Source organism: Magnolia sinica, chromosome 6 (assembly GCF_029962835.1).
Source record: "Magnolia sinica isolate HGM2019 chromosome 6, MsV1, whole genome shotgun sequence".
Classification (NCBI taxonomy): domain Eukaryota; kingdom Viridiplantae; phylum Streptophyta; class Magnoliopsida; order Magnoliales; family Magnoliaceae; genus Magnolia; species Magnolia sinica.
This window is the reverse complement of record NC_080578.1, coordinates 11,263,235-11,283,536: the sequence shown is the minus strand read 5'-3', so window position 1 is coordinate 11,283,536 and position 20,302 is coordinate 11,263,235. Positions and strand designations below refer to the sequence as shown.

At 42.0% G+C, this 20,302-nt stretch overlaps 2 protein-coding genes across 6 annotated transcripts; one reads left to right on the top strand and one right to left on the bottom strand.

The window, feature by feature from the left end:
* Nucleotides 1-2,645: 2,645 nt before the first annotated feature.
* LOC131248267 (putative pentatricopeptide repeat-containing protein At5g47460) lies at nt 2,646-4,959 on the top strand. The gene has a single exon (XM_058248461.1). It carries the CDS (start codon nt 3,068-3,070, stop codon nt 4,772-4,774), a length of 1,707 nt encoding a protein of 568 aa, XP_058104444.1. The 5' UTR covers nt 2,646-3,067; the 3' UTR covers nt 4,775-4,959.
* Nucleotides 4,960-8,662: 3,703 nt separating this feature from the next.
* Nucleotides 8,663-19,582, bottom strand: LOC131248265 (protein NONRESPONDING TO OXYLIPINS 2, mitochondrial-like). 5 transcript variants are annotated; one of them, XR_009172178.1, is made up of 4 exons: nt 19,321-19,555; nt 19,115-19,233; nt 17,881-17,962; nt 8,663-8,912 (listed from the first exon to the last, which is right to left on the bottom strand). XR_009172178.1 is itself a non-coding variant. In XM_058248458.1 (4 exons), exons 1-4 carry the CDS (start codon nt 19,488-19,490, stop codon nt 9,296-9,298), a joined length of 402 nt encoding a protein of 133 aa, XP_058104441.1. In that variant the 5' UTR covers nt 19,491-19,582; the 3' UTR covers nt 8,952-9,295. The 5 variants fall into 5 exon arrangements, 3 of the variants coding, with proteins under 3 accessions (XP_058104442.1, XP_058104441.1, XP_058104443.1); XR_009172179.1 differs by lacking the exon at nt 8,663-8,912 and adding an exon at nt 8,952-9,338 and having other exon boundaries at nt 19,321-19,556; XM_058248458.1 differs by lacking the exons at nt 8,663-8,912; nt 17,881-17,962 and adding exons at nt 8,952-9,338; nt 11,948-12,017 and having other exon boundaries at nt 19,321-19,582.
* Nucleotides 19,583-20,302: the final 720 nt, after the last annotated feature.

The window sequence follows — 20,302 nt, the reverse complement described above, 5'->3', positions numbered from 1 at the left end:
ACGGATGGACAGAGTGGATATATCACAAACACCGTGTAGGCCCCAAATGCACTCACGGCCGTGAACTTTCCAAGCGTTTGCTCCTCACACATGCAACTTGGCACACGTTTCGGTGATCGAAGCAACTCATTGGATGGGCCCACTTCTGTACATGTAGTGCCTCAGAAACAAGCTGCTCTACCATCAAGTAGTAAACAACCGCAAGAAGTATAGACAATCGAAGGAATTCGACAACGAGAGACACTGCCCATATGGGGCAGAGAACTGACCACCTACAGGCAAGGTACCCCAACTTGTGGTACCTTACTGTCTTTCTCGCTAACATGCGCTGACATAGGATATCAGTACCGATGTAAGCGGATTGCGCCCTACTCGGTCCTAGCAGGTGCTCTGTGGGGCCCACCGTGATGTCTGAGTTTTATCCACGCCGTCCATCCATTTTAACAGATCATTTTAAGGCATTAGTTAAAAAGGAAGGCAGAACCAAGGCTCTAGTGGACCACACACAGGAAGCACTGATGATAATGACGCCGGCATTGAAAACGGCCACCGTGATGTTTATTTTCCGGAAGCGGATTGCATCCTGAGTAAAGTCTGTGGGTCCACCGTGATTTATATATTTTATCCATTCGGTTCATCCATATAAAAAGATAATTTTAGGGCTCCAGCCCAAAAATGAAGCATGTTAAAGCTCAAGTAGACCTCACCACCGGAAACAGTGTGAATTGAAATCTACTGTTGAACAACTTTTGGGGGCCACAGAAGTTTTGGATCAAGATTTTATTTGTGTTTTCCCTTCATCCATGTCTGTGTAATCTAATGAACATGTTGGATGGCAAATAAACATTACTATCAGCCCTAGAAAGATTTTAACGGTGGAAGTCATTATTCCCACTGTTTCCTGTGGTGTGGTCCACTTGAGCTTTGTATATATTTAAATTTTGGTCTCAACCACTAAAATGATCTGAAATAATGGATGGACAGCGTGGATAAGCCACTTACATTCAAAGTGAGCCCAATTGAGTTTACTCGAGAAAAGCTTACCAAGTGACTCAGTACGCAATCCAATTTCTTATTTGATGCTCATAAGGTCACGTAAGCATTGATGAATTCAGTACGCAATCCAAAATTTCTTATTTTCCATCCAACATGTTCATAAGGTCACGTAAGCATGATGAAGGTAAAACAAAAATATCATCTTGGTCAAAAACTTCTGTGGTCCATAAAGTTTTCAACGCTAGGCTTTTAATTCTTACCACATTGAGATTTGGATTTGCCTTGCTTTTCGTCTCATATTATAAAATGATATATCAAAATGGATTCACGGTTCTTAGGCGTTGGATTCTTCATCTCGTGGGCATTGTAGGATTGGCCATATTACATAATTCCACTAGCTTTGATGACTTTGGCGGCCGACTGGAGGACCTTCGACGTTACTCGAACCTTGGCTTTGATATAGAATCCTTTGTGATTCGCAGCACCAATGGTGGGACCCAGAACGTGAAAGGTCTGGATCACGTATATGTTGCCACATGCACCTAGATCAATCCATAACTAACTTACCACCCAAAGATGGAAATTTTACCAAAATGGCCATTTCTAGAAAATAGCCTCCCTTTCCTTCATCTTCTTTTTTTTTTTTTTTTCCCTTGTAAAACTCTTTAAATTTTTTAGGATGAAAATGTCCCACCCTTTATGAGTTTCCCCAAATGTGTAGGTAAAGCTTTTTATTCCAATGCATGATGTGACATAAAGTGTTGATTGGGTTATTTAACATTAGATCTAATTCATTTTTTGTATGGCTCATCATTTTTGTGGAAATATACAAATTTTAGTTGGATATGAGTTGTCTATGACTTACAATACTTGATAGCGGTGATTATTCACTCTTAACTTTTTTCTCGTAAAGTGATTTACATTATTTTATGTATTTAACTAGAGCTATACACGAATCGAGTTTGCTCGGTTAGCTCGCTCGACTCAACTCAAAAAAGCTATATATGACTCGGTTCAAAATTGAGTTTGAGCCGAGTTGAGCTGATTTCTTAAGCTCGAAAAAATTTCGAGCTGAGTTTGAGTGCCCGAGCTTGATTCAACTTGGATCGAACCCTAACTTGAATCGAACTTGAATCGAATCAGTGACTCGGTTACTTTAATATTGATGTTGCTCACCAAGTATTTAATGAAATAACTCAACGAAATGTCAGCTAGTGGCAAGGAAGGAATGGATATGAAACAAATACCCTTTGTATCATGATTTTGATGTTGCCTATTAAGTGTTTGATGAAACACTTAAACTATTGCTTCTATTTTACATACTCCGAGAAATTTAAGGTGCACTCCATGTGTTTAAAAAAATGTCACACTGGCTTGAACTCGGGTCAAACTGGCTAGAGCTGCTGATTGAATCGAGCCGGTCAGTCATGCTCGAGGACCGAGCTGAGCCGAGTTTGAGCTGGGGTCAGCTATTGACCAAGCCAAGTCAAGTTGTGCTAACTCGTTTAGAGCTGTGTATTTAACTCATTCTTTGACCGCAGCTTTAAATTTAATTCCGAATACAATAAATAAAGTGAATTCAATACATACTCAAGATGACCTCCACAGCTTTTAATACATTAAAACCTGGAACCTTAAGTCATGACCACCTAGACCTCGAGCCTTAACATTGCAAGTACGTTATATATAGGGCTCATTGTCAGGTATGTGCCGAATCCGCCGACTCCACTCCGTCAAATGGAGTCAGTATTTCATACAAGGCTATGGGCTAAAGAGAGAGCCTCATTCATTAATCAGGTAGACCACATTATAGGGAAGCTTTTTTAAAAAATGTTAAAAAGTATACGGAGGCTTTTTTGTTTTTTTTAAAGGAAATATAAGGGAGAGTTATTTTCTTGGAATGGCCATACCTTTGGGCGATTTCGATAAAAATCTCAAAGAATAATCCTCTCAATCATTTAATCATCTGATGTAAAATCTTTCTTTCGGGGGAACTAATATAGAACAAGCCAAGCAACTCCCTTTGATCTACCCTCAGTCGTGCTAGCCAGCCATCCTCTACACCTACTACATGTTCGATGGAATTCTCCAACGAAAGGACGGTTTTTCACGGACTTCTCTCATCTCGAGTCTCTCCCAGCATAGATGTAGCAGCGAGCAAGCTCTATTCCTAGCCTCTCGCATGCGCAGCTCGGGCTTTAAACTTAATAGCTATTCCTTGGTCTGCCTGATTCGAGCTTTGTCGAATTTGGGGTGGATTTCGTACGCCCAGCAGCTGCACTCGTACATTTTAAAATCAGGATTTCATTCTAATGTCTTCGTTGCAACTGCCCTCCTCGGTGTGTATGTGAAATGGGGGTTCCTTGATCATGCGCACTGTTTGTTTGGTGAAATTCCTCAGCCAAATGTAGTTTCTTGGAATTCTCTGATCTATGGCTATGCACAAAGTGGGGAGTGTCTGAAGGCATTAGGATTGGTTTCTGAGTTGGCCCGGTCATCTCTACGGCCAGATGTTTTCACCTTCACAGCAGCGTTGACTGCCTGCACCCAACCGTCTTTTTTGGATTTGGCTCGTTCGGTCCACTGCAAGATCATAAAATTCGGTTTCGAATCAAGCATTATAGCTGGGAACTGTTTGATTGACATGTATGGAAAATGTGGGTCCGTATGCGATGCGATTCTAGAGTTTCACTTGATGAAAGATAAGGACATAGTCTCTTGGAATTCCATCATAGGAGCGAATGCCCAAAATCAAAGAGTTGCTGATGCTCTTGACCTCTTCCATCAAATGCCAGTTCCAGACACTATCTCTTACAATGAAGTGATCAGTTGCCTTGCACAAGTCGGAAACATGGAAGATGCACTAAAGATTCTATCTGAAATGCCAAATCCAAACTCATCGTCTTGGAATTCAGTAATAGCTGGATATGTAAAACAGAACCGAGTACAAGAAGCATTGGATTTCTTCAGTAAGATGCACTCGGCAGGCATTACGAAAGATCAGTTCACATTTTCTAGCATTATAAGGGGAGCTGCGTGCCTATCTGCACTAAATTGGGGTGCATTGATCCACTGTTGCACGATTAAGTCTGGGTGGGATTCGTGCATTGTAGTTGGAAGCGCTTTGATCGACATGTACTCTAAGTGCGGGCAGATAAAGAAGGCTGAAATGGTTTTTGGGTCATTAACTGGAAGGAATTTGGTGACTTGGAATGCTATGATTTCAGGATATGCACACAATGGCAACACAAGGGAAGCGCTGTGGATGTTCAAAGAGATGAAGACAATGCGAGGCTTGAAACCCGATCATATCACGTTTGTTGGTGTTTTATCAGCTTGTGGACACGATGGACTCTTGGGTGATGGAATTCGGTACTTTGAGTCTATGACCCGCGAATATGGGATCCGTCCAACAGCTGAGCACTGTTCTTGCATGATTCATCTACTAGGTCAAGGAGGAGAGCTGTTAAGGGCACAGAGGATGATATATGAGTTGGGTTTTGAGTCATGTGGGTTGGTTTGGAAGGCATTGCTTACTGCATGTAGAGCCTGTGGGGACGTGGAGGTTGCCGAGGTTGCCGCTGTGAAAGTCCTTGCATTGGAAGGAGATGATGAGTTTGTTTATGTACTAATGTCGAACACGTATGCATCTCATGGGAGGTGGAATGATGTGAGTGATGTTAGGGAGCTGATGAGAGAAAGAGGAATGAGGAAAGAAGCTGGCTGCAGCTGGATTGAGGTGGAAAATGCGCTGCCAATTTCATCAATCAAGGAATGATCATTTCCTCTTTCAGTACAAAGGGCACACTTGATTACCATCAAAATTCTATTCGAATTAGCTAATCTAAATGCATTTCTCCAGCGAAAGCCTGTCTGAGTAAGCTTGTATAGATAGACTATTATGTTGTACTGAGTACTGTTTGTCGACACCCTGTCTAAACAAGCATATATTGCCCATGTACACATTTAGTGCATTGGTGCATGTGGATATACGACGTGATTGTAGATTAGTGCCGGCACATGCCAGTCACTAGAAGATGCACGTGGCATGTGGGACCACTTAAAAACGCATGGTGGCATGTGTCATATTTACATGTAGACATTGCCACATGTGAAGTGCTTGAAATAGACTGATTATACAAAAATTGGTAAGTGACAAACAATGGATGGTGCTACTATACAGACAAGGCAATCTAAATGCAACCTTTTGAGTAACCAAATGGCCCCTATGCATCCTAGAAAGGTCTTGAGTACTTCAAGTGGATCCTCAAAATGGTAAGGCCACATTGGAGTAGCTGTGAGTAGCTGTGTGGTATTCTCATGGTGCCACTGCATATGACTAGAGAGTGACAGTTTGCCTTATATTTTCTTAAGATTAAAGAGTGGTGCACTTGATCCAGGTCCTTCTCATGGATATATCCTGAGTTTGTAAATCTTGAATGCCAATTATCTGTGTCTTTGTGTGTGTGTGTGTATATCCACAATAACAAAATACGGCTCCTCGCACGCTGGCCCTGCTTGGGAAGCATGTCAGCTGCCACTACTGTTCTTGTTTCACTGTAGAAGATGACCTGATGCTGGCCAGTGGGATGGCCTTTCTATCACGAGTAACAATTGTGGTATTAAAAAGTATGGCGAAATCTACATTTGTAATTGATGGACTGGGCAACGCTTCCAAATCTATAACAAACAATAGCCCGTCACTTGGGGTGGGGTGCGTTTGGATGCTCTGTTGAATTGAATTGCAGTTATTAGTCTATAAAAGTGGCAGTAATCAAATTATAATTTCCTTAAAATCCACACTAACCATCTGAACTACGCAGGTAGCTCACCGTATTCCGGGTTTGAGCAGTAGTTCGTCAGTCAGGAAACTAGTAGCCTTCATTAGCTTTTCTCACTTCTTGATTGTGTCGAGTGTTTGCAAAGTGCAATTCAATCACTTTCGCATCCAAACTCAGCCTCAACTGGATAAATCAATTCTTGGGTTGATTGAGATTCTTCAGCTCTCGAGCCATCTCAGAACTCGTTCCAAGATAAGGGATAGACATCAAATTTCCGAACTATAAGCCTATAGAGGGGGATGGAGAGACTCTGGGGGAATGCTATGCCTCATATGCATGCAATTAGAAATTTTGTACACAAGGCTGACATGTCAATCCAATCAAACCATACCACCTTGCTTCAGAAAGGTCAACTGACCAACAGTTGTACTTGGAAATTGTACACGTCACTGACGGGAAGCAGCCAATGCTCCATATCAGGCCTGTGTTGGATCGTGGATTCGGAACCCCCTAGATTTGGAATCTTCCTGTTGTGTTTGGCACCTTGGATTCAGAATCCCTCTTATCCAAAAATAGTTATGCAGAGGATATTTACGGGGGTTTGAATTTAATTACTAAATTAGTTTTAATATCTCTAATTAGTGTACATATGTAATCTTAGACAATGGTTGTAATTACTTTGCCAGAAAATGGTGAAATTCCAAATCCCGGATGGGCCACAAGCACATGATCACATTTGAGAGACTAACAAACGATTTTTAACCATTGATTTACATCGACAATATTTGGACAGCACAGATTATCCTATTAAAATAATTATAGTAATACAGTTAATAATTTGATTATTTTGTGGGATATTATGAGTGACCCATGTGCCCAATAGATTAGTAGCCTAGTGACACACATATTAGACATGCAACTTTGAGAGGAATTTAGATGTAATCCAAGCTTACCACCTTAGATTTCTAACTCCCTCTTTGAAGGAATTTGAAACCCGTGCCAAACATATAAAGCGATTTGAAATCCCCTCAAATCCCCAAAATCCATGGTGCCAAACGACCCCCAGTTCCTTCAAGCAATCTATTTATAGGGTTACGAACTGGGCCTCAGAATTTGGACAGTCTTAAGGGGAGCCAATTATGTGTAGCCCTTGCCGTGGGGCCATGTATGTATTCTACATCCATGTTGTCCATCTATTTTGCCGGATCATTTCAGGGCATGACCCAAACACAAAAGCAGATCCAAATCTCAGGTGGACCATACTATAGAAAACAGTGTTGATTAAATGCCCCCACCATTTAAAACTTTCTAGGACCCATGCTCTAGAAAACAGTGTTGATTAAATGCCCCCACCACTTAAAAGCTTTCTAGGCCCCACTAATGTTTGTGTAATGTATATTTGCCACCCAACCTGTTGATAAGGTAAAAAGAAACCGGGATGAAGGGTCAGTCCCACTGTTTCCTATGGTATGGTCCACCTGATATTTGGTCATTTTTGGGGATCATGCCCTAAAGCTCTAAAGTGATCTGCCAAAACGAATGGACGGAGTGAATGAATGTAGAATACATACATCAGAGTGGGCCCCATGGTAAGGGCCAGTGCGGTGCCACACGTCGCACGCTGAAAAGCATTAACTAGTGGACAATTGGCACCTGCTTTCTCAACTGAATGTGAACCCTTGAAATTTGTCATTTTTTCTTCAAACCAATCCACTCTGACCCTGGGTAGGGCTTTTCTGAGCGAAGCAATGTTTCTCAAAGTTGACAACATGCAGTCGGTCCCACAAAATTGACGGTTCAGATCATCCCTACATTTAGTCATGCGGACAGTTAATCATGATACAAGTAGATAGTAGAACTTGAATAAAGGTCTAGAGATGCGGCAGATTCGTGCAGATTACAAGCACGGTGGGACCGATAGTCCTAACAGCCTTATTTCTTTCACCAATACGCATGGTGGGCCCAACTGATGATCAACCTGGATTTCGCACAGTGGGCCACCTATTGATCTCTGCTTTGTAAGCTCTAGAATGGAGCCATAGGTGGGCCATGCATGTCTATATAGTTTCTATAATCATCATGATTATCCTGTTAACAGAGATTTGAAATCCCCAAGCTCCTGCAGTTATTGGAGTTTGGAAAATCACATCGGTTGGACATGCACCCAGCACCCTCATAAACGTATTTTCTTCTCTACAATCAACCCATTGCCGTTTGTGCTCTCCCCAACTGTGGTGGAAGCTATGTGGGGACCACAGCAATGTCTGTGAGAAATCCACTCCGTCCATCAGTTCCACCAGCTCATTGCAGGACATAAGCGCAAAAATGAGGCAGATCCAAAACTCAAGTGGGGCACACCACAGGAGAGTGGGGATAGAACGGCCACTATGGATACCTTCGTGGAGTCGTAAAAGTTTTGGATGAGGTGAATGTTTGTGTTTTCAGTTCATCCCAGTACTAATAAGCTTATAAAGGGTTTGGATGGCACATAAACATCAGTGGTAGGAAGGTTTCAACCGTGGGAGTTTCCATCCCAACTCTGTCCTGTCACATGGCCCAATTGAGTTTTGGATCTGCCTCATTTTTGGGCTCATGTCTAATGTGAGCTGGTAGAACTGATGGATGGAATGGATTTCTCTAGAAAATTGGGGCAGGCCCTTTGCGAATCCAAAGCATCATGCATGTATAAGGCAACCCAAAATCCACAGCCCCCATGTGACAACAAGGAACATCAGTGCAAGATCCAAGCCGTCCATTAGTCTGATGCCAGTGATCAGATGCCCCAGGTCCAAATTCATGAAATAAAATGATGGCATCATAACTCTCCTGGCAATGCACAAGCAGCAGCAAACAAGCAATGATAAAACATGATTACAATGAGCATCTTCAAGTAAACTCTTTGATTTTTCATTCTCATGAAGGCTTGTTTACCCTTGCCGGAAGAATCAAATCTAATTCACTTCTAATGTTTGGAATGCAGCATATAAAACAGATGGCCACGATAAGGACCTGGCTTACAATAACTTAGAAATTGGCTGCAAAGAACAGGAAGGCCTTCCATGTCTGATGGCCGGAAAGAGAATGCTGCATTGGTGGTCTGCTAACACTCTCACCTTGGAACAGATAGACCGAACTCTAAACAAACAATGTGCAACCATATTAGAAAACGAATAGTTCAATCAGAAACGGTAAGATGAATACAACCGAATACTCTTTTCTTACACAGCAAAAAGACCGACATAAAAGTTCGCTCTCTTTTCAGGAGAAATCAATTGTATGGTCTCAAGTCACTGCATGCATTGAATAATGAGAGAAGCAAGGATGGAATTTAAACACAATGACGCATTAACCCATCATACAACCAGTAGGTTTGTGAAGCTTGTATAAATGGTAAAACAAGAAATCCCCATAACACTGATAAAAGTATGACAGGTAGCCAAGAGATCAGGATCAACTAAAACTACAACTCAAAATCTGTAATAGAATTGAGTCACTAGGAACATGGCAAGAGCCTGCCTTCAAACGGATGAAGCAAAAACATTCACGTACCATCGGTTCCATCTGGGAAAAGGAACCATTTCGTTACATAATTATAAGCAACAAGCTTACATGCAAGAAATTCATATTAAAACTGGGGTGAATTAGAATATCTAATTTGGCCAGACCCATCTAAATTTAGATCATGAGCTTTGCTAAGGGTACACGTGTGTGCAATAAGGCTCATGCACATGCCACACGTGCCAGCATGTACATAGGTGCAAGGTCCAATCCGTCCATCAGATTGGTCCAACCTTCTACGTGTTTTCCCAAAAAGTAAATCTCGCCTACTCAGCGTGTGGGTCCCAATGTTCAAGACAGGTGAATGGGTTAGAAACTTCAGCCAAGTTTTTCCTGCTGTACATTTTGCAAACTGTTACCGAAGAACGTCTGTAAAGTGTTTTCAAAGAAAGTGGAAACAAGCACCTCAAAAAACACAACTGGAAGCAACTCAAATAACATTCGTCCTATTGTCGTATGGAAGCGGAAATATTAGATTAACTCCATGGGATGATAGAAGATAGATGCATTATAGTTGTTGGAAGCATGGCTAGATTTTCTGCACTGGGAATTAGGCTCAAAGAGATTAATGGTTATTTTCCAAGTAACCAGATATCGGTTACCTTTAGGGCTGTACATCGAGCCGAGTCGAGTCGAGTCGAGGTGGGTCAAGCTTGGCTTGGCTCGTCCGTGCTATCCTTGAGTTCGAGCTCGAGCTTGGCTTCGAGCTTACCATCAGAGCTTGGCTTGTTTGCCAAACCTTTCGAGTGGAGCTCAAGGCGAGCTAGTGGATCAAGTCGAGGCAAGCTTACCTCGAATCGAGTCGAGTCTGCTCCCAACCTAACCCAACCTGCACCTGACTCAAACCCAGCAACTCGACCCAACTGACGCAACCCCCAAATCAAATATTCAATTAATAATGTGTGTGTGTGTGTTAGATAGAGCCATAGAGGATACCTTGTTGTTTGTGCTGAGAGAGAGAAGGAGGAGAGCTCGGGCAAGTGCAGGTCATATGGCTGAGATAAGTCGGGTAAACGCTGAGTCAAGCTCAGGCGAGTGGCCGAGAGAGAGAGAGAGAGAGAGAGAGAGGCTTAAGCGTGGCGAGTTAGGTAAGGAAGGGAAAGGGTAAGAAATGGACGGACAGGTATGGTATGGTTTAAGTTTTAATGTTTTTAATTTTTAAATAATAACATATATAATATAATATAAAATTTATTCGAGTTGAACTAAGCTTGAACTTCGAGCCGAGCTAGGTTTGAGTCGAGTCAAGTCAAGCTCTACTATGTTTGAACTTGGCTTGTTTTCAAAACGAGCTGGGTCATATGAAGCTTGGCTCGCCTCGAGTCATTATTTGAGTCAAGTCAAGTTGAGCTAGATCGAGCCAAGCCGATTGAGCTTTTCAAGCTAGCTTGGCTCATGTACAACCCTAGTTACCTTGGAACTCCCCCACTTTGGTTCAAGTAGGAAATGAACTGGGTTAGAAAACACATGGAGCTCAATTGTCAATAGATGGTTGACATAGAAAAGTTCTCCAGTCTTTTTTTTTTTTTTTTTTGGAATAAAATTATTAAAAACAAAACAAATGCTTAACAAACTTAGCATCAGGTTGCTTCGGACACTTCATTCACATCTCTCAACATCAATAAATACAACTCTTCTAACAGCGGAAAGTGCACATTGAGGCTTTACCAAATTGATAGTGTCACAAGAATCCCCATCGCAAGATCAGCAGGTCCACCATTTGCAAGAAACATATAAACTATGCAATGTCTTACATGTTGCGCTTTCTAGCTTAAGTTTACACTTTCGAAACTTTTTAACTCTGAAGGATTTTAAGACTACATAGCGGAATCTCCATTTTCATTTTTAGTTGCAGACATTTGGGGGAGCCACGATGGTCATATCTTACATGATTGCATTTAGGTATGTTATTAGTCATCGTTAGCTATTATGAGCATGTCTGCATGTTGCATGGAACTCATGTGGGAGTGTCCCCAGATATAAGGTCATGGAAGGTAGACAAGAAGCATGATTTTCATGTGTGCAATTGTTGTACTGGAAGAGTGATTGGATAAAGAAGAGTCCATGCCCCACAAAAGCGAGATATTTGAAAATCTTTGAATGTGCTATTCAAAAAAGAAAATGAAAAAAAAAAACTCTTTGAGTTTAAAATTTTGAGAAGAACAAAACCACTCTGGAAAATTGAGATAAGATAGTGAACATATTTTGCCACGAGTCTTACTATTTCAAGAGGTTAGCATGAAGAACAGTTACGCTATCTACAAAGTGGCAATTTACCATGCGGTTTGCTAAGCCCATGTGCATGAATAAGGCAGCTTGTCTGAACACCATCATATGTGCCAACATTGCACATAGTCATAAGATCCAAGCTGCCCATCATGTAGACCGGCATAAGATGCAAGCCATCCATCATGTGGGTCCACCATGTAGACCCTTGGCCAGGAAAGCAGACCTGCCTGCTCATGAGGTAAGCCACGGCATTAGACATAGTTGGACGGCTTAGAGAAACTTGCCCAAAGTTTTCCATCCATCCATTGGTTTTGTAAATTGTAGCCTACTAGTTTGATTGGCCTGATATTTTTGTGCCTGAGGATCAAAAGGATGCAACACACCTGATGGACAGCTTGGACCTCGTGCACGTGTTCCATGATGGAAAATCTGGTGGTGTGTAGTTCCAATGCCCTATACACACTTGTCAGCTCAGCAAAGCCCATTTAGGATCATATGAGAAAAAAATGAAAATTTAACACAAATCTGCTAAATGCCCATGCTGTTGGGACAAGGGAATGAAGATGAGAATCATGAAGGGAACATTTACCATGATTTAGCATTATCATTTGATTAATTGAAATTTTAGGAGGGCACCCAATTGCTAAGAAATAAATCACCAAGCAGCCAAATTTATTTTCTTTCTTTTATGGCTGAGATTTACCTGACTGTGTTGGGAACTACAACTCTTGCCTATCCCTTCAGCAGTAAATTAAGAAACAGGCACCTTATACAAGAAAGATGACTAGATGCAAAGTGTTCAATATCCTTACAATATGGTACGACCATAAAGGCCGATACGTATAGGTGTAACAGTCGTGACCGTTACGTGATATGAGGGTGAAACGAGGCAGTTGGGTTTTTGGGACCGTATCGGCCGTTACAGGACACAACAACTACTACCCCCATAAAGGTCGAAAAAGGCCACTTTTTCTATTTAAATCAATTTTTCCACTTTTCTCATTCTTGAAATTTTCCTAAATTATTCTACAACAGTTTTCAATCAATCTTACTGTAGTTTTTAAGATTAAAACCATAAATTGAAGTGATTTGGGCAAATGGAAGCTCAGAGCGCCATTTTTTCTTTTTTAAAAAATGGTATTTATGCCTTTTTTCCGATTTCTAGTTCTGATGCTTGATTGTGATGTATAAGTATTAGAGACACATAACCATGTTTATAAATTCACCAAATACAACATTCTTACTAAAGAGTGGACCATTATGCTACCATAAATAAGTTCAAAACAAAAAATGAATACATATATATTCAGAATATTTACATTATTCTATATTTTCTAAATATTTGTTCCAAAAAATTTCAGGCAATTTTTTTTTTTTTTTCAACTGTTATGGGGGTCATAACAGTCGTTGCGCCCCCATATCGGCCGTTACGGCTAATAACTATATTGGTAATGATGGTGACCGTTATGGCCACCATTACCGATATGAAATACCTTGGCTACATGTCTTCGCTTAACTTTTGCAATTGAGAAAAAACCAATGTCATGGTAGGTCTCTTAATGAGAACCTAACGAAAACGAGGGGGTCTTCTAATGGTATACAACAGATCAATTTTGGAAGGAAAGAAAAAATCGAGTGAAATTGTGGGGCTTGAAAGTGCATTTCCATCAGGACTTTCAGACATTTAACAGGAACAGGTATTAAGGAAAAGACGCACAAAGTTGTTCCTCAACGGAGGTTCAAAAAAAGAAAGCATCTATGAGTAGATGCATGTGTCTCTAATTGTTTTCAATTAACAACATCATCACCAAGAATGATTAAAATTTGAAAATGAGAGTGACGGGATTTCTCACAGAATAAATAACTAAGAACGATCAGAAACAAGAAAGGGGCAGAATGAATTCTGTGTGTAGGAGTGTGCCGCCTTGTGCAACTCCTATTGTCTATATTTTCAGGGACTTACTACTTCTGAATAACACACCGACTGCTGCATTATGGAATACAAGAAAATACTAGAATAGTGGAATACAAATCTCAAGGAGGCAGAGTGTCGGTGGGAATGCGCAGGTTCTCCCACTGGATTGAAGAAGAAGAGTTGCTCGATCTTCCTCTGCTGGGAGCGAAATTCACCCGGACGAATGGTAGGGTGTCTCCCACCCTATATAGGATCGACCGATTCTTGGTCACGGCTGACTGGATGGAAAGTTTCCCCAAGCTACTCAATCGGCGCTCCCCAGGCCTACATCAAACCACACCCCCATCCTCCTGGCTGCTGATGAGCGCAACTGGGGCCCCAAACCATTCTGCCTCGATATCGCCTGGTTTCAGTTAGAAGCCTTTCGTCAGATGATCGAAGAATGGTGGGTTGACCCTTCGTTTTCTGGTTTCGCTGGGTTCAAGTTATGCAGCAAACTGTGAATGATTAAGCGCAAACTTAAGGAGTGGAGTGGGGTGGAGGAGCGGAAAAGAGAAGCCGAGTCAGCGACTATCCTCGCTGAGCTGCAGAAAATGAATCGGGACATTGAGGAGGGTCAGAATTCTTCTCAGTTTTTTCGCAGGAGGATCCAACTGATTCAATCCCTTGTCACTTGGCTGAAGGAAGAGGAAAAATCATGGTGTCAGAAATCGCGATGCAAATGGATTCGCGAAGGCGATAAGAATATCAAATTCTTCCACTGCATAGCCAGTGAGCGGTTCAGATCTAATTCGACAAGTAGTTTGATGATTGGGGATACCCGCACTGAAGACAAGGATCTAATTGCTGATGAAGTTGTCCGGTTTTACAGTGCATTGCTGAAGAGTGATGGGTGGGCCTGGCTTTCGCTTGATGATCTTCATTTTGACCGTATCTCGAAAGAGGATGTTGCTGCCCTTGAAGCCCCCTTTTCCCCCCTAGAGGTGAAGAGGGCCATAGACGAAATGGAGGAAAACAGGGCGTCCGGGCCAGATGGATTCCCAATAACATTTTTTCAACAGTTCTGGGAGATCATCCAAAGTGATGTTATGGACTTTTTCTCCGAATTCCATGCGAGAGGCAGATTATCCAAAGGGCTAGGGGCATCGTTCATTGCTCTCATTCCCAAAAATCCGGAAGCTAATTCTCTGGTTGATTTCAGGCCGATAAGCCTGATCGGGGGTCCTTATAAGATTCTTGCCAAGGTCCTGGCTTCCCGTCTGAAAGGGGTGATTGGATCTGTCATCTCTAATCATCTAAGCGCCTTCATTCCTGGCAGACAGATCATTGACAGCGCCCTCATTGCTAACGAATGTCTCCACTCCAGATACAAATCCAAAGCAAAGGGCCTTATATGCAAGCTGGATATACAGAAGGCGTACGATCACGTGGACCAGGACTTCCTCATGTACATGCTTCAACAGATGAGTTTCGACGAGAAGTGGAGAAAGTGGATCAAAGAATGCGTCGGCTCGGCTGTTTTTTCGGTTATTATCAATGGATCGCCGAAGGGTTTTCTCCCCAGCTCCAGGGGGTTGCGCCAAGGCGACCCGCTCTCCCCCTTCCTCTTCTTGATTGTGGGCGAGGCCCTCTCCAGAATGCTCATTAAAGGTCAGGAAGCCGGTATCATTAGCGGGTTCAAAGTGGAGGGGATGGCCACCCCGATCTACCATACTCAGTTCGCCAACGACACCCTTTTGTTCAGCGAGGCCGAGCGTGACAAAGTCAGTAACCTGCGCACAATAATTCGGTGTTTTGAAACGGTGTTGGGCCTTTATGTGAACATGTCCAAGTCCATAATGCTGGGGGTGAATATGGAGGAAGCCGAAGTCAAAGAATATGTTGATTTCTTCCGTTGTTCGGTTGGTCATTTTCCTTCCTCATTCGTGGGCCTCCCGCTGTGTATTGGGAAGCCGCCCAAGAAGGCTTGGGACAAGGTTATAGAGAGAGTCAGATCCTACCTTGCAAACTGGAAGAGCAGGTACCTATCTTTGGAGGGTCGCCTAACTCTCATAAAATCTGCGTTATCTAATCTTCCTACATACTTCATGTCTTTGTTTAAATGTCCGACGTCGGTCGTGAACACCTTGGAGAAGCTTAGAAGGGACTTCTTATGGTGCGGCAAGTCTGAAGAGGAAAAATTCCACTTGGAAAACTAGAAGGTGGTCTGCGGTCAAATGCAAGACGGCGGGGTTGGTGTCAAGGATCTCAAACTCATGAATCACGCCCTTCTTGGAAAATGGATATGGAGGCTCAGGAATGAAGACGGGGCTCTATGGAGTAAATTGATAAAAAGCAAATATGGGCGTTCTGTTGGGGGTTGGTGGGCCGAAAAATGCAGCAATCATAAAGCTTCCGCCATCTGGAGAGATATTCTATCCACCAGGCCCGAAGGTCTCAGCGGCATATCTATATCAATTGGAATGGGTACTCGCACCCGGTTCTAGTTGGATCCTTGGTTGGGAAACGAAGTCCTCTCTACTGTCTACCCGAACATATATCGCATTGCCAAAATCCCATCCATAATGGTGGCCAACTGCTATTCCATAGTTGGAGGAGCCCAGGTTTTGAACATTAAATGCAGAAGAAATCTCCGTGACTAGGAGATCGACGAGTTTGCCACTTTTCTCTCTCGCATCTACAGCCTTCCGCCCCTCCCCAATGGGCATGACCAATTGGTTTGGAATCCGGATAAAAAAGGCACGTTCTCAGTCAAATCTCTATACGGCCTTTTGATCGGCAGACTCCCTCGCCCTGCTGGACTCCTGCATTACCATGGCTGGAAGTATTCCGTTCCCCCTAAAATTGCGATATTCGATTGACTAGTTGGTAAAAACAAGGTCCTCACCGTTGACAATTTGAGGAAGCAAGGTATGTCGATAACTAATATTTGTGTTTGCTGCATGGCCAATGAAGAGATGGTGAATCATCTCTTCATTCACTGCCCCTACACTTACTAGATCTGGTCGGCTATGCTCTCCTGGTTCAATGTCTCATGGTGCTTCCCGGCCTCTACTTCCAACCTCCTTGATTCTTGGCATGGGGTAAATTGTGGGAAACAGCGTACTCCCTTATGGTGGATGGCTCTTCTTGCTGTATGATGGGTTGTTTGGGTCGAAAGGAACGACAAATGTTTTAATGATAGAGCCAATTCAGCGGAGGTCAATCTCCTTAGGGCGATTCATTGTCTGGTCGAGTGGGCAACCTATTCTGACAATCCTTTCGATTGTAATTTTGCATTCCTAGAAGCCTAGCTGCTCTGCTATCTTAGCAGATCAGCGATTATATTGTATCTTTTTTTCTGCTTTCTTTTTCAATAATACGATCCTTTGTGTTATCTCTCAAAAAAAAAAAAAACTCTTGGGTTTAATTGTCCTCGCCAGTGTTTCAAATAGCGCCCGTAGCGTACGCTACGTAGCGTAGCGTGGCTGTAGCGCTACGTAGCGTCCCAAATAGCATAAATCCCCTGTAGCGTACGCTACAAGTGTCGTAGCATATGCTACAGCTACGTAGCGCGGAGCGTCCGTAGCGTAAGATACAATGTATTTTTTTACTATTTTTTTTTTCACGTTTTCTTTGTTTCTAATGTTGAGGAATGTGACACTTGTATTATACTTGATACTTTTAACCTATGAGATTTTTATTTCTTTTCATAATTATGACTTGTGGTTTCAATTAGACATTATTAATTAAAGTGGTTTGCTTTGAAAGTTGTTGATGTGATAATTATTTGATTTGGCTTATATATGTCGATTGGCTTTTGATAAATGATAACTAACAACTTTTTTGAACATGCTTATAATTGATAAAATGAATCATCTTTTAAGCATTTTTATTTTTTATTTTTTCCTTTTTTTTCACTATTTATTATATTTATCCTATTTTTAAATTAAAAAATATAAGTATCGTGTAGCATACGCTACACGCTACGTATTTACGCTACACACCATAGAGGGCTGAGCGCTACACATCACGCTACCGCTATTTAAAACACTGGTCCTCGCTGTCACCATCTTGGGTTAGAAATTTAACTAGTTAAATGGTATCTTCCATGCTAGCAGTGTTCTGTACTTGAGAAAGATGCTTCCAAGCATAACTAGCCTATTTGTAGGGTCGTATACATCAGTAAAAACCTGATGTGACAATGAGTAGATGCAAATGTAATTAACTGGTTTCAATAACAACATCATGATAAACAATGACAACAAGGAACAAGAAAAGAAAAGGAAGAAAAAAAAACATGTCATCAGTTGATAACTTGAAAATGCGAGGAAATGCTAGAATCAGTCATTCATTACTATTGGTTAAATATGTAATCACTTAAATGATATTGCCTATGCTAAATGCTAACAGTGTTCATACTTGGGAAAGATGTTGTGAAGCATAACTGGCGAATCTGTAAAAGCCCAGTATATTTCTTTCAAGCATTTGAAAATTCATGTGCCTGCAGGAATCAAATAGCTTAAGTTGGCTATGAGAGATGGCACAAAGGTACAATCTTAAACAATCGAAGTTGTGATTTCTCAAAGAAACAAAAGACTGTCAAAATGCTTGGCCTGAACTAAAGGTACTTCAATCTGCAGAAGCATTTACTACAGGTGGGTCCTGTCACTTAGTGACCCAAACTGTTCATCTGGTAGGCCCAACAATGGACACATGATGACCCAAAAATCTCCCCTACCAAACAGACAATTTGTGGTCTTCTTGCAGTGCATACAGTCCATTGGGTGTGTATCTTCTCTCTAGCAGTCTGTTCACAGGCCAACCATCAGATGGATCACCTAATGGGAGATTATTTAATGGGAGTTATTTGGTACTCCAGCTACCGAGGATGCTTGATACACTGACACCCAGAAAGTGTACACAAGGCATGCATTAAGTCACATTAAACTGACTAAATTGTGGGATTTACTTTCGCTAAGTCAGAATCTCAAAATCAGATTGGTCAAACAATCCTAACCCTTATTTGTGGATGTGTTTGTTGAAATAGGAGCATTGGATACTTTCATTTGTAACAATCCAATAAATCTCCACAAATTACAAAGTCAGGTAAGCAAATAAGCATAATTTTTGGTTCATGATAATTTTTATTTTTAAACGTCCCATAATGTCTACCAATTGGATTGTCAGCTAATCAAATATGCATAATTTTTGGTTCATGATATATCTGAATTGGGAACCACAGACATTTTAATTTGAATTACTTGTACTCCATGTATGAAATTTCTAAATAATTTATAAGTGCCTGTGTATCATCCATCACATTAAGCCAGAGTATCGAATATTTTCTCTCTTTTTTAAATTATTTTCTTTTGTTCTTTCAGCAGTATCCCTTATCAACAGTGGGGCCCACTGGAGAACAGTCTGGATCCCTGAAAGGTGAGCCCTCCTGTACCAAATGTTGGCCAATTACAAAATGCCGTAATGCAGTCTGAGCAGAGTATGAAGGATAGTGAACTACATCAAAATCCAATCTTCCCAACAAGAAAGTGAAGCTGTGACAGTCCTAAGGAAATGGAGATTCTGAAAATTAAAAAAAGGGAAGATCGACAGAAACATCAGCAGGAGAAGCAGAGCTACTCATACAAGAACATACCTTGAGAGAGAGCCCGGCAGCTGCGGGAGCTCGAGGTGAGGCATGAAGTCAGCCTGGCGGTGGCGACGGCGCTGTGGAGCGGCAAGAGAGACTGAGCGCATGCTAGCTCCGCAGGAGATCTGTATAGAAGGAATTAGGGCGAGAGTACAGAGAGAGGTTGCTCCCTCAAACTGTAAAAAGAAAACTACGTAAGGGAGATTGCTGACCTGGAGATGGAAGAGAAGCGGCCTGCTGGAAGAGGAGTAGGTCTGGTTGGAGAGAGATGTGGAGTAGATCTGTCAAGGGGAGTTTGGACCTTCTTGGATTTAATGGCGGATTTCAGAGAGGAGAGAGAAGTTCTGTTGATGAGCTTACTCCAGCAGTTGGGGGCGGCCATTGAGAAAAAGCTCTCTCTCTCTCTCTCTCTCTCTCTCGCCCTGGGTTTAGGGCGGACGTGACTCAGCTGCGACCCCGGATCCCGCGATGTGGGTGGGACCATGACCGTGGGGCCTACCTCGATGTATTCACTGTATATCTACGCCGTCTATCGGTTTTTTCAGCTCATTTTACGGCATGGACCCAAAAAGTAAGTAGATCCAAATCCCAGTTGGACCACGCCACAATAAACAGTGGCCTTTGACCATTCAAACCTTTTCATGTACCATAACAGTATTGGATCAATCTGATACTTGTGTTTTCCTTTCATCTGGGTCTGTGTGACCTTATCAACAGGTTGGATGGAAGATAAACATTACGGTGGACCCTAGGGAGTCTTTAACTATGGACGTTCAATGACCATTGTTTTTTGTGGTGTGGTCCACCTGAGATTTGGAACTGCTTCAATTTTTTTTCCCTGGCCTAAAATGAGATAGAAAAACGGATAGACGGCGTAGATATAGAACTCATACGTTGAGTTGGGCCCAGAGTCAGGGTGCCCCGGATTCGGCCATATGGCTAGGGGTTGGACGCGGTTGCAGGAACTTCCTGTCCATCCAATTTTTTTTTCAGATCAGGTAAGGAAATGTACCAAAAAATGATGCAGATCCAGGACTTAAATGACATACACTGTAGGAAACAGTGAACGTCCTTTGTTGAAACTCATGGGCCACGGAAGTTTTGAATGCAGGTTGTTGGAATATTTGGTTGAATTAAATAGAATATTAAAACCGAGAACCAAAAAAATAAATAAATAAATAAAATTTGAGAAAA

What these genes read in the sequence shown, in the direction of transcription:
- LOC131248265 (XM_058248458.1), bottom strand. Translation starts at nt 19,490, where the DNA reads ATGGCCGCCCCCAACTGCTGGAGTAAGCTCATCAACAGAACTTCTCTC. An exon ending in CGCTTCTCTTCCATCTCCAG is followed by an intron (nt 19,234 to 19,320) that starts GTCAGCAATCTC and finishes CCTTCTATACAG; the next exon opens with ATCTCCTGCGGAGCTAGCAT. An exon ending in AGGTCCAAGCTGTCCATCAG is followed by an intron (nt 9,339 to 11,947) that starts GTGTGTTGCATC and finishes TCCTTTTCCCAG; the next exon opens with ATGGAACCGATGGTACGTGA.
- LOC131248267 (XM_058248461.1), top strand. Translation starts at nt 3,068, where the DNA reads ATGTTCGATGGAATTCTCCAACGAAAGGACGGTTTTTCACGGACTTCT.